General features: G+C 34.1%; 1 protein-coding gene across 1 annotated transcript; it reads right to left on the bottom strand.

Annotated features, from left to right (window-relative positions):
• Positions 1-271: 271 nt before the first annotated feature.
• Positions 272-12743, bottom strand: LOC112564031. The gene is made up of 6 exons (XM_025238565.1): positions 12428-12743; positions 11308-11517; positions 10738-10892; positions 10031-10178; positions 9171-9322; positions 272-7778 (listed from the first exon to the last, which is right to left on the bottom strand). Exons 3-6 carry the CDS (start codon positions 10876-10878, stop codon positions 7470-7472), a joined length of 750 nt encoding a protein of 249 aa, XP_025094350.1. The 5' UTR covers positions 10879-10892; positions 11308-11517; positions 12428-12743; the 3' UTR covers positions 272-7469.
• Between the last annotated feature and the right edge of the window lie 145 nt (positions 12744-12888).

Raw genomic sequence — 12888 nt, 5'->3', positions numbered from 1 at the left:
CTAGTGCTCTAACCACCTGCCTATCTGCGTCCCCTGCTCATTAAGTTGCATGCGCTTAACTCCTGTGTGTAAAAATACAAGTCATTTTATACACCTACAGCTCATGTCCATAACATGGGAAAACACATGCATACATAAAAAGTACACATAACTTGTGAATTTACTCAATTTAACTTGTAAACACACATTGTGCACACCTGTATATAGTTGAAGATGCCTAAAAGTAATAAACAACTCATGCAGGCACCCACATTTACATACACAAGACCTAGACAAGCAAGACAAAAATCTTTATTGCACACAAAAAAGATGGTGGCTTTAAATGATTGGCCATGTGTATATGAAGTGATTTAACCTATAAAGCCTTAGGCATGTTAAAATGAACACCTGTGTGTATAAACATAAAGAGTATATGTAAAGATATATATATATTGTACCTGAGTGTATCACATGGTGGCATCACATCAACTAAAACTCTCACGAGAAATTCAAATCTGAAAAATTCCTTGAAAACAGTTGGCAAGCTTTTTTCTTGTTATTCACTTCTCAATGCTGATACAGTTTAATAAATTAAATAATGAACTAAAACATATCTATCATCATAAAAACTGGAGAAGTTTCCCTCTCCAAAACAAACATAACACCTTGGTGAACAATAACTGTGGAAGTTGACACATTAGAATTCAAATAATAAAGAGAAGCATCCTAACCTATTTCACCTTGCAGTCTTAGCAGCTTAACTGAACAGAACTCATGTGGCCCAGATCATCTAAGAAACCACCATGTTAATACTATAAAGTTTGTACCTAGAAATGCAATCTTAGCTGTCATAAAGCATGGCCAATGCATCATTATCATCACCACTCCCTTAACTTAAACCAGCTGGACCGTGAGCAGGCCAGGCTGTGGCTGGTACCTGATGTTGTGAGGGGGTGAGAGTATTTAATGAGATGCAGCAGCGGTGAAGGGCTGGTCTTGTGCACCCTTTAGATCTCTTATTGGACGGTGGTCAATGCAATTGCTTTTAAATTTGCATTAAGCCATATTTGTGGCATTATGTCTGTGTAAAAACCACTGCTATGCAAAGCAGGTGAAATATAACAAACAACATGTGACACATTGCTATAAATTCTCAGACAAGATTCACTCTCATGGTCAGTAAGATACCATTAATATAACTGCACTATCTATGCCATTAATATAACTAAGCGACAGATTCTCAATACCTCTATGCCAATAAAAGAATAATGTTAAAACACTTTCTTTGGATGCTGGACATAAGAATTTAAAAATTCTTAAATTTACCAGCATACTAATAGGCCTCATTTCTAAACATTCAGAAAAATCCAGTTATCCACTTACTGCTGGAAAGCAAAACGTATGGCTGATGGTACCCATCATCAAAAAGGGTAAACATTTCAGTCATCTTTTCATAATATCACAGCACAATAATTAGAAAGGGATACTAAAGTAGTAACTGATAATTAAATAAAAATAAATGAATTCGTACAGCACATTTGAGCATAAGAGGCAAGCTTAATGCACTGTGAAAGACTGCAAAGAAAGTGGGTCAACCATACAGAAAAGGAACCCAAACATCTGCAAACAGATGACAACAAAGTGTGTGGATGAAGTTTAAGAACAGAGGTACAAGCAATTTCTTGTATTTGTATGGTAAACATACGCATGCTGAAAAATGACTTATTTAACGATGCATAAAACACCATCATCATGTCACATAAGGTAAGCTATTCAATCAGCGTAAGCAAACCAGTGCTGATAAAAAAACATAATACTGGCATTCTGAAACTCAGAGACATGTTCTAAAAAAATCCAAGACTGTTACAACACTGCACTTATGATATTATTCCATGATATGATGTTCAATCATGTAGTTTATATCACATTCTATTCACAGAACAAAATGACAATTTTTAACTGACTTTAGTTAGGAGTACTCTACAGGGTTTCACTGACATCAGTTGATAAAATATCACAAACTTCAGAGTCTTGAAAAAAAAAAAGACCTTTTCAAGAAAAAAAAGACCTCAGACTTGCCCAAACTTTGCACATTCTTGTACCCTGCAAAACGTTTTCATTGCTGTTTTTGACATGTCTACTTCTTTCATAGACATTTAACAGTTTAGTAAATCAAAAAGAAATCCTTTAAATATACAAAGAATAAAATCCTGCACTTTAGAAAGGTTGGAGCCGACTAGCCACAATATGCCAGTCATTTTAACTCATACCAACAAAGTTTCCTTAAGACAAGGGATAAAAATGAAAACTCACCACAGAAAGTGCTGTGAAAAAATAGACATTTTGATGCACTCATTTTTGGGGGATTTATCTTTGGGGATAATTTGAACAATGATAAAATTAATGCTCTTAAAACAGTGTAAAATAGTCTGTTTAAGTACAAAAATATATAAATTTTGCTTACAATCAAGAAAGCCCAGACTATGTACATCTCAAAGGTTTCTGAGACAAGTGCCTTTAATCTTTCTTCCTAAAATATCCTGTAAGTGCTTTTGAATTATTGTAGGAAAAGAACTAAACACTCACAGACATGCATTACATATTGCATGGTGGTGTTTGTCTTCTCTCTCTCTCACACACTCTTCCTTATATATTAATAAACGCATTCACCATCTGTTTTTCGGCTAGTTACATTCTGTTCAAGAGCACAACGCTTTGTTCCAGAACTCTATTTGTAGACACATAATGATGGCTTAGACTCGTAAAAAATGTATGTTGAAGGAAAATTTTGATTTTTCTTCAAATATCCAAAGATGAAAAAAAGTTTGTCGTAATAATAATAATAAATGCACATTTGTAAACCACAACATTTATACCATGAATGCTAATCCACTTGCATGCTCAAACAACAAGAACAAATGAAAACAACAAAAGGGGTAAATAATATATGTAACAATAATTTCTTAAAACTTGAAAATTTTTTTTACTTATGTCAACTGGTGACATATCACATGAAGGAGTTCTAACAAGTAGATGCCGGATGGGTGAAAATGCATTCACCAAAAGATTTTGTCCTAATGAAAAGGTCTAGGAATGGAATAGTGTCAGACGAAGTACAGAGATGCCTGCCTTCCAACAATTGTTTCTTAATAGAAGCAGCAAGTATTTTATTTCTACCCTCTCGAAGTTTCTTTCAGAGCTGCATATGCAGTTTACCATTAAAAAAAAGTTGGACTGTTTACTGGTCCTACTGTTATCTGCACTGAATCACTGACAATGCTAAAAGTAGCACTGAGAGCCTATCATTCACATTATGGAGAGGACATCCATATTATCAGTAGAGGGACATGTACTTTAACCAAAAGAGTAAAATATTCTGTTATTTTATAAACATATTCTAGTGCAAAGAGTATCACAGAATATATTAGGCATTTCTTTACATTTGATCTTGACACTTTTATCACTATTCTCTTATAAAACCTAAAGATGAATAAATATTAGTAGAAATTGTTTAGCATTCTAGACTTGATGCTCAATATAAAAAATAATTTTTTGCAAAGTCAAACATAGCAACAATATTGATAGTAATGGTAGAAAAACAGATGACCATGACATACATACAGAAATATTCTGATGATCGACATATACATAAATGTAAATATATATATATATCTGTACACACATTAAACATCAAAAAGTCATGATCATGGAGTAGGAGTGTGCACAAATAATGTTTCATCACATCAGACAGTTGGACTCTTAATATATTACAGTAATGCATGCTTTGAGTTCGGGTTGTGTCTATTAAATATCATACCTACTAATGCTAAACTAAAAGGAATGAGTCTGGCAAATGTTTTTTCATTCTTTCTTTTTGTTTTCTTTCCATCACACACATTTTCTCAAACACACACGCAAATTCAAGCTACAATGAAGCTCACTTCAGTCTGGTGTGAAAAAAAGGAGATTTAAGGGCAGTCCTCATTCTTGTAACCTTTTGGTCCTTAGGAATTTAAATGTCAAAGAGCACTTTTCCTGCAGAGAGCTTTTGTGTGTTCTTATTGTTATTATCTTCTATACCCTTTATACCTATCTTTCCTTTCCCAATCCTTTAAGAGGTCAGGTACTAATTCAACAGTTGGGTTAAAAGGAAGTAAGAAGTCTGCACCCAAGATGTATCACAATTACTAGCGTGTGTGTGTGCTCTAACCACTCAGCTATCCACTTGTAGTTTTGCTTATGTGCTGGTTATCTGTAATAATGACATCAAGAGCTCTCTTTAGGTCTGAAACTGCTCCAAAGTTATTTTGTGACATTCACCAGTACTAAACCTGAACATCACTGAACGCTAACCTATAGATCTATATACTATTTTTGGAAATGAATTGAACACGGAGCAGTATGCTGATGAAGGCATGCAGATACATGCCAAAAGCTCAAGTGAGTGCTACTATTTCTTGAATTCAAAAGTTTATCATCATCTCAAATGTGAAAAATACATTGTCTTAATTGTGAATCTGGCAGAATGGTTCTACAAACATTTTGTGAACTGGTAAAGCAAAATAGGTGTCAACTCTAAAAAGACACGTGTTCGTGTGCCTGTGTGTATGTTAAACACTTTGAGCCCAGCAGGTTCTGGGGATAGGCACTATATGTGAACATGTATATGCACTGTATTGTTGTTGTTACGTCAACAAAAAAGGAAGGTAGAGGGTTCCAGAGAACAGAAGCTGTATTTTGCAATACCCTAACCCTGAAACACTTACTGTTGGTGTCTTTTGGAGTTGGAAGGCAAAAGCAGGTCTGCAAGGCTAAGCAAAGGCAGTGAAATGGCTGGTACACAGGCACAAACTACTGCTAGTACACTGGAGCTCTCTTTCTCATGAATAAGCATGTTTCATAATCCTTCAGACATTGTGCTACTGGACTGAGAGACAGTTCAGTGACTGTAGAATGTGTGATGTGGTCAGTGGGTGTAACAAGCCTGATCGCTGTAGACTAAATCTTTTAAAGTCTGTCAATGTGTTAAGCAGAATGATCCAGAGAATTGAGTCAGCATGAGACAAAGATTCCTGAGACTGTGTAGATGTTTGTAACAGTTCCAGGTGACAGAAATAACATACATAGACATGGTCAATTCTGCATCAATAAACAGTCCAATATTGAATCAGCAGAACATTTGATGCTTGATCCAAAGAAATTATAAGACCAAAAGGAACTTCACTAAATACTGTAGGCAAGAATTATAGGCAAGCAAACACAGTTTAAATATAAAACACATCATGGAATATGATGTTTAAAAGGGAACACAAATGGTTTGCAAAATTAGTGGTATGAAAGCAAAATTATAGATGACGATGACGATGATAAAGTATGCTTATATGGTGCCATATCCCAGCCCTATAAGCAAACTCACGATGTTTTTAAAATAATGATAATTAAAAAATGTAATCAAGACTGCAAATACTATCAGCACACCATTGTTCCAGTCATAGAACAGATCACATAGGTGTCAATCATTTTTTACTACTCATAGGATAGTGAGCAGAATGCCTTTTTGAAAAACTGTGATTAATTCACAGACTACAGAAAAGGAAGCTGAGCAAATCTACCGATATAATATTTTGGACAAATCAACATCATCCTTCATGTGCTGCAAATCTGTTTGCTTACATTTCATTTTGGTCTGGTACTTATGGTCAAAATACTACCATAATCTTCTGCAGAAAATGATATCATGGAAGACAAATTTCTATTTCTTTCTTGCAAGAGTATCAAAGCAACTGAAGATAGCCCAAAAATGGCAAATGCATTTGTCACATCTTTTCACACATTAAGATGTTTTGGAGTTACAGTTCTGCAGCTCTTAGTTCAGATCTACAAAGTCATTATTAAACTGTAATAAAAGCAGATCAATTAGTACTCAGTACTGTTCATAATTACACGGTAGAAAAAATAGACAACTGCATCAACTGTATGACCTCACTTATGAACTGCATGAAGAAACTGCTAAGCCGGGCAGTAGATAAAAGAGGCAAGCAGTAGACAGAACAATAGGAGGGTGTAGATGAAAACCAAAAGGCTGCAGACTATTAAATAGTTCAGCACAACAACCAAGTGTGTGTCAAATGACTGGCATAAAATTTCCAACAGGTCAACATAAAAACCCAAAAATCAGGACAGCTAGCCTCCTCAAATCAGAAAAGCTAAGGAACATCACTCGCTTCCAATAAGACATTTTGCACCAATGACAGTTTTAGCAGCTTTAAATGCAATGGTATGCGCAGTCTGTTAAAATCATGATATCAGGTTAGAAAGATCAGTATGTCTTCAATTTTCACCGACATCAAAGCTCAAGTTGCCAAGGGCTGCACAAAGTCAGTTTCCAAAAACATGTGCAAAGAAGAGTAAATAAAACTGAATATTCCTGTACCCTGGATGCCTTATTATATAACACATTCTCTTTGTGTATATATGGCCTACTGTGAGTGGCTGCACCACAGACAAGTAGTTTATAAGGGTACTATTGACTGTTATATTTTTTACACAAATATTATAGGCATGAAAGATGGGTAAAAAATCAATAATTATGATAGCTCAAGTATTTCCAAACACAGCTCCATAAGACCACTAAGCAAACAACTCGGACCAGAAGTTTAAAAATCTCCCCCAACACCAGACCTCCTCTCTGCATAATCCTGTATGTAGAAAACACTTTCAAAAATCCGGTTGACAAACCTCATTTCTGTTGGATTTATGAAAAAAATATATGCTTTTAGGATGGCTTGAGATAGTAACAGTTTATTTATGCATAATTTGTACTTTTCTTACAAGTCTGTCTTGTTATTTTATCTCATTTAGTTAAAACAAGCTTTTGGGGAAACAGTATATATTTTTGTGCATTCAAGGATAGCTAACTCTATCTCATCCTTGTGTTGCAAATGAGTTAAATAAGTGAGCAATTACAAATGTATTTACTTCTCTAATATCATTATGAAAGGGTGAAAGGAGATTATTTCAGTAATTATTTAAAATGGGTTATAATTCTTCATGGTGTCTATATTTTAGACACAAGTCTCACACATACCACAAATCCTATTTGTACTTTTCAATTTACAATTACAATTTTACTTCTACAATTCTAAAGTAAAAGATGTTTTCAGGTTTGTAATTAATCGCATTTCAATGATTATGATTCCAAATCACATTAGTTTAAGGAATAATAATCTCAGAAATATAATATTGAAGAGCATGATAATGCTAGGACAAACTAAAGATCAGACAATAAAATGGAAGAAAATATAAAAGGCAAAAAATAACAAGCAATTGATGAGTAATAGGAGAAAAATGAATTAGGAAAAATGAGTAAATCAAGAGATGGCAAGAAAGAGAGGAGATTACTAATCTGATTGGAATAGAAAACCAGATGGATGGAACGACACAACAAAATTCCTATAATAAAGATCTGCTACACACTTACATCAGAATAATCAGAGCATTTGAACACTGTCTGAAACATCATCTTCCTCAATTCGACTGTATGTCAGTGTCAGTGCACTTATGCTTGGTTGACTGCGGCGCTGATACATCAAAGCCACCATTACCCCACCTCCAACAAGAGCTAGGAGTGTGAAAGCCACAATGCAGCCCACTGTAACAATACCAATGCCAGCACTGCGGTCATCAAGTTGTTCTGTCAGTGGCGAGCCAAAGATGCTTGAGGAAACTGTATCAAATGGCTTGAAGCAAACATTGCTGGAGCAGCAGCACACTTCTTCTTTCTCGCTTTTTTGGGTGACCTGAAAAGCATAAAAAAAATCTTATCAGTTCTATAGCTCATAGCCTATGTGAATGTTGGAAGCAATTACTGGTTAGAAATTCCAAAATTAAAAAATCTACATTTGCAACATTATCCAAGTAGCACAATTACTGAGTTACTACCTCAGATTTCTGGAATTAGTAGCATTGTAGAAAAAGCATTACCCACCAAAACAACAAAAACCCCTCTTTTTTTTTTTTTTGCTCTGCTGGCTACTTCCCTGCTCATCTTTCTTTGCAGAATCACAATACCCTCAATTCTTATTACCCGATTCCTCTTAACATTTTTCTATGTAATATGTCTTCTATTAGTTATCAGTACTGTTGTTTATCCTTCCATTCCTCTCATGTTGTCCACTCCATACAAGCATGAGTATGCACTATGTAAAATCACATTATTATTAAAAAGTAGATTTTTTAAGCATATTCCTGCACTTGTATATAATTACTACCTTGTGATTTGTTAAACTAAGTTATTTAAGCACATTTTCATATTTAAGTTGTTTTTATTTAGATGACCATAGAAGACAACAGCTAACTTTACTATCGAGAGCCATACATTCTACATAGCAAATCCTGTAACAAATCTGATCACTATACATGTACTAAGAAAACTATAAATCCTGCAGATTTTGGCATTTTATACTGCATAACATTATCCCACTTTCTGTGTCTCGCATCATTCTTTGGAAGCTAATTTCTTCACAACAAAGGGTAGTGTCAAAAAAAAAAACATCACACTGCACGTAAATGAATAAGGGAAGAAACCACTGGTACCTTTAGGAATTGTTTTACTAAAGATTACTTCCCTTAGGAAGCTTAATTATTTTTAAAAAAAAGTCAACCAATCAGGTATTTTGTTTGAAAGTAGGTAATAAGTCAGTTGACCAAGAACCATATCTGAGACGAATGCCAGTTTCTCCAACAGCCAAAAATGACAATATAATAATAAAAAATTTGAAGTTTAATGTATGTTCTAATAAAATATTTCATAATTTGGAACTTTATGTCTGTATATATTATGTAAATAATTTTTTTTAATTTCTACCTAATAACCTACTTTCGTGACATGAGGTCGACATTTTCCATGTAGTTGACATCTTTTGTCTGAATTTAGTCCAAGAAAACAAAAACTATACTTTAAAAATTACACCCCATACATATATTAAAAAATGCTCTTTAAAATGGTGCATCACCGATGGTTGTCTTTATTGTACGTTAATACACTGTATATATAAATATTGAAACACTGCTATTTGAAATGTTCAATCATGCTGAGTTCATCCACTGAGAATGAGTAATAAAATATGTGTGTGTGTGTACAACCCTATTTGAGTTTCCAATAACAAAATGGGACTTTACTTAAACCTTACATTCCTGCACACATAAGATGACCCTGAAGTCATGTTGAAGTGCTGGCAAAGTTGATGGTTGTCACAGTCATAAGTTGTGGTTATGGGTGTAGTATTAAACAAGCGTGAGCGGATGCACCAAGCATCAGGATCACTACAGGACACAACAGTTCCTGTATCATAAAAGTAAACCTACTTAGCCCAGTGAATAAATGCCTAACTTTACCAAGCAAAATAAAAGGGTTGTAAGAAGGGTTTATCTTAAAAATGCAAACATCCCATATTTAATTTATTCACCATTATTTATCTATTTATTAAATTTTAATTTACACGTAGCAGCCCTCTTTCACAAAAGTGCAGAAAAATAAAAATGAAAATAAAAATGAAATATAAGGTCACACAAACCTGAGTAAATTTAAATCTTATCTTGTTACTTTAGTGAAACTATGCACTTCTCATCAGAATGCCCATAAGACACTAGCACATGGAAAAATATGAACAAATAATAATAAGTGGGAATTTATATAGTGTAATATCTCAGCCAAAGGTGGACTCATTGCACAGAACAAAATCACAAAAAATAGTAACAAAGATGTAGAACGAAGAACAATGCGAAGACTCGCTGCATTCCAGGAGTAAAGGCAATCACTGTAGATCAATGATTATGCATATGCTCAGAAAACAGCAAATTAACAAGATTAGGAGAATAAACAAGAACCAAGCAAAATCAGGTTATAAAGTAATAAATGCCAAACAAATAGTTAACCATGTGATATTTTGTACCTCAATAAGTCATTCTTTGTAGAGTGACTAAAAGTGCCACTTCAACTGTGTACTACAATAACCTATAATAGCTCTCATGGCTTCAAATCTTGTCTCACCTGTGTATGAATCCTCACCAAAGTAATGCTTGGCTCTGTAACAGAGCTGCTGAGGGGGAAGCTGGCGAATCACAGAAGCCATATTGCAGTTGTTGCCATCACAACAATAAAGGTCACCTTTTACACTTTCTGTATTTTCAACTACCACCTGAAAGCAGGTTCAAAAGTTTGACTTGAGTAATGCATGCAGCAAAGTATCATCATTATTATTGCTGTTGTTGATGCTGTTGTAATATAATATTATGGAGCTTCATCTAATTGCCCTTTGGGATAGTCTTATCTTAATATTATAATAATTACTATAATATTATAATTATAGCACACTCTTTTACATGGATGACCTTTGTGAGGTTACAGCACAATATATAATTTCAGGATTAGAAAAGAGACAACCTTACAAAAAAATCAAAGACTTTGCATTAGAAAAATAATATAAAAGTAAAGAAAAAAATATATATAATAGTATTGTTATCTTGCCACATTTGTAACCCCATAATTTACGTGCAGTTACTGCCCCACTTCCACCCACGAGTTATAAATCCTACATTCACCTTATTCACACCCTTACCCTCTTATTTGTGTTAGACCAATGTTGGCAAGATAACAAATTGGGAGTGTAATACATATATACCTATAGCATATGTCACATATAAAGGGAGCAGCAGACTTACAAAACGGATTGGATTGTTCCTGCTCATAGTACTTACGCTCACATTGTAGTAAATCAAGCCTGACTGTCGACCCTTACACCAGTTTTGAAAGTCACAAGAAAAATTAGCAAACACTGAGCGAGATGACATTTCTGGGGATAGCTCCTCTTGAAGGATATATCGAAAAACCATGCACATATGAGGACTGTCTTCTGGAAGAAAATAAAATAAAACCAGCATGCAGGAAATGAAAATCAATGCAAGCACACACACACACACACAGACGGAAATACAAACACTGAATGCTTTGTATATTTCTCTCCATAGGATTCATTTTAAAACATAACTAAATGATCAAGGACGCTTGGACAGTTGAAGAAAACAGATAACCATAAAACTGCTAAAAAATGTTAACCAATTTTTTGTAAGTTGTACATTAAAAGGTTTTATAAAAATGAGAAATAAGTAAAACAACCATATCAACAGATGAAACATAAACACTAAAATATATATATAGCACAGCTAATAATATTTTAAGAGTGCAAAATTTAGTATGCTAAAAATTTCTATTCCTACATTAGGCATAAGTGAAGCAAAGTCTGTTATATATTATATTTTCACACTTACTTTCCACTGTGCTCACTTCCGCTCCATACAGTAATTCTGTACTGGCCGATGAAAATGAAGACGTTGTGGGAATGAAATCTCTGTCATCGATGACTTCTGATGTAACAAGATTGGATTGATCCTGATAAGCAGGACTGATTTCTCAATGACTTTACATTGTCCTGGTTTCCATGGAAACAAAAGCTAACTGCAGCAGAAACTGGAAAATTGCTGAAAAAAATTTACCACACAAATTCTCGGAAAGTGATATTTTATTCTCCAGATCATCACAAAAACAAAACATCAAATAATGCATTTGGCTTCAAAGTAAAATATTAATGCATGTGCATTATTTATTTTTGATTATTGAAAAAGCACTCAGAAAAGCCTATAAATCTGCATGGTCTTCCAAAACTCCAGTTAAAGTGGAAACTCTTATTTACTCTAATTTGTATTTTAATATCTTTGTTGTTATTATTATATTACTGTAGGAAACATTTTTTAATATTTGCAAGTTTAAATCTGTTATGCTGATCAGGATCAAGCAATCCCTCTTTCTTTTTTTTTTTTTAACATCATAGGTCATCAAGGAAAAGAAAAAAAATGGGAGTAAAATATGCATAAACAAAATTCTTAATGGTCTAAAGAAAAAACAAAACCAAAGATAAATTAATGATGAAAGCGATTGCAAATGTTGCTATGACTGAACATTTTTCATTTAATAATAAATGCTCCAACAATTTACACCTCTCTCTCACGCACACTAGACATGGTACAGCCACAAATTGCGTGAGAGCACTGGAGGGGTGGGGGATAATGTAAATTGTAAATTGTTTTGAGTAAATATAGCGTTTCGGTTGCAGAACAGTTGCACTAAGCTGATCTTGCAGCATGATACAAGTGAAACAGTGTAAAGACGAAATAACCAAAGAAATCTGAAAGAACTTTATATATTTTCTTAGTCAACTGGGTGTGGTAACAATTTAAGAAGGGTAGCATCTGTGTAGTGAACAGACAAAAAAAAAATCCAAAGAAATATTTACAGTTAAGCTCTCTCCATCACTGATTTTACAAAAAAGTAAATTTACTTCGAAAAACTAATCAAAGATCTGCTTCTTCAGCTGCATAAAATCAAACTTACCAAAGGATCGCTAAAACTGCACCAAGTTTGCTTGGGCTGCTGAACCACCCAACACCAATAAAGTCTTCCATGTTTGGCCGCTTGAACCGTGGATCGTATTTGCACGACACAGTGCTTATAAGCACTTAGTTGACATTTGTCGACAACACTATATAAGACAAGCAACTTTAAATTAATTGTTAAAAAAATGAAAAAGACAGTCTCTAACTGCAGGTCTCCAAGAAGAATTTATAATAATGAAACTTTCAAGTATAAAACGTGAAGTTGTACGACATCAGCCTATTTTCACAACAGAGGTCTCTACTTAGGGTGAAGCTCTATTTGCACTATACAGTGTAAATATCATCTGTGCGTTTAGGAGCAATGCAAGGTGAAGGAGTTTCTTTAAGATGTCGTTGAAAATAGTGCAAGAACTTTTATCACCGTGCATATGAGTATATTATTAAGTTTTATTTCTTGTT

This window comes from Pomacea canaliculata, linkage group LG5 (assembly GCF_003073045.1).
Source record: "Pomacea canaliculata isolate SZHN2017 linkage group LG5, ASM307304v1, whole genome shotgun sequence".
NCBI classification, from domain to species: Eukaryota; Metazoa; Mollusca; class Gastropoda; order Architaenioglossa; family Ampullariidae; genus Pomacea; species Pomacea canaliculata.
The sequence above is the reverse complement of the archived record's forward strand: the minus strand, read 5'-3'. Positions and strand labels throughout refer to the sequence as shown.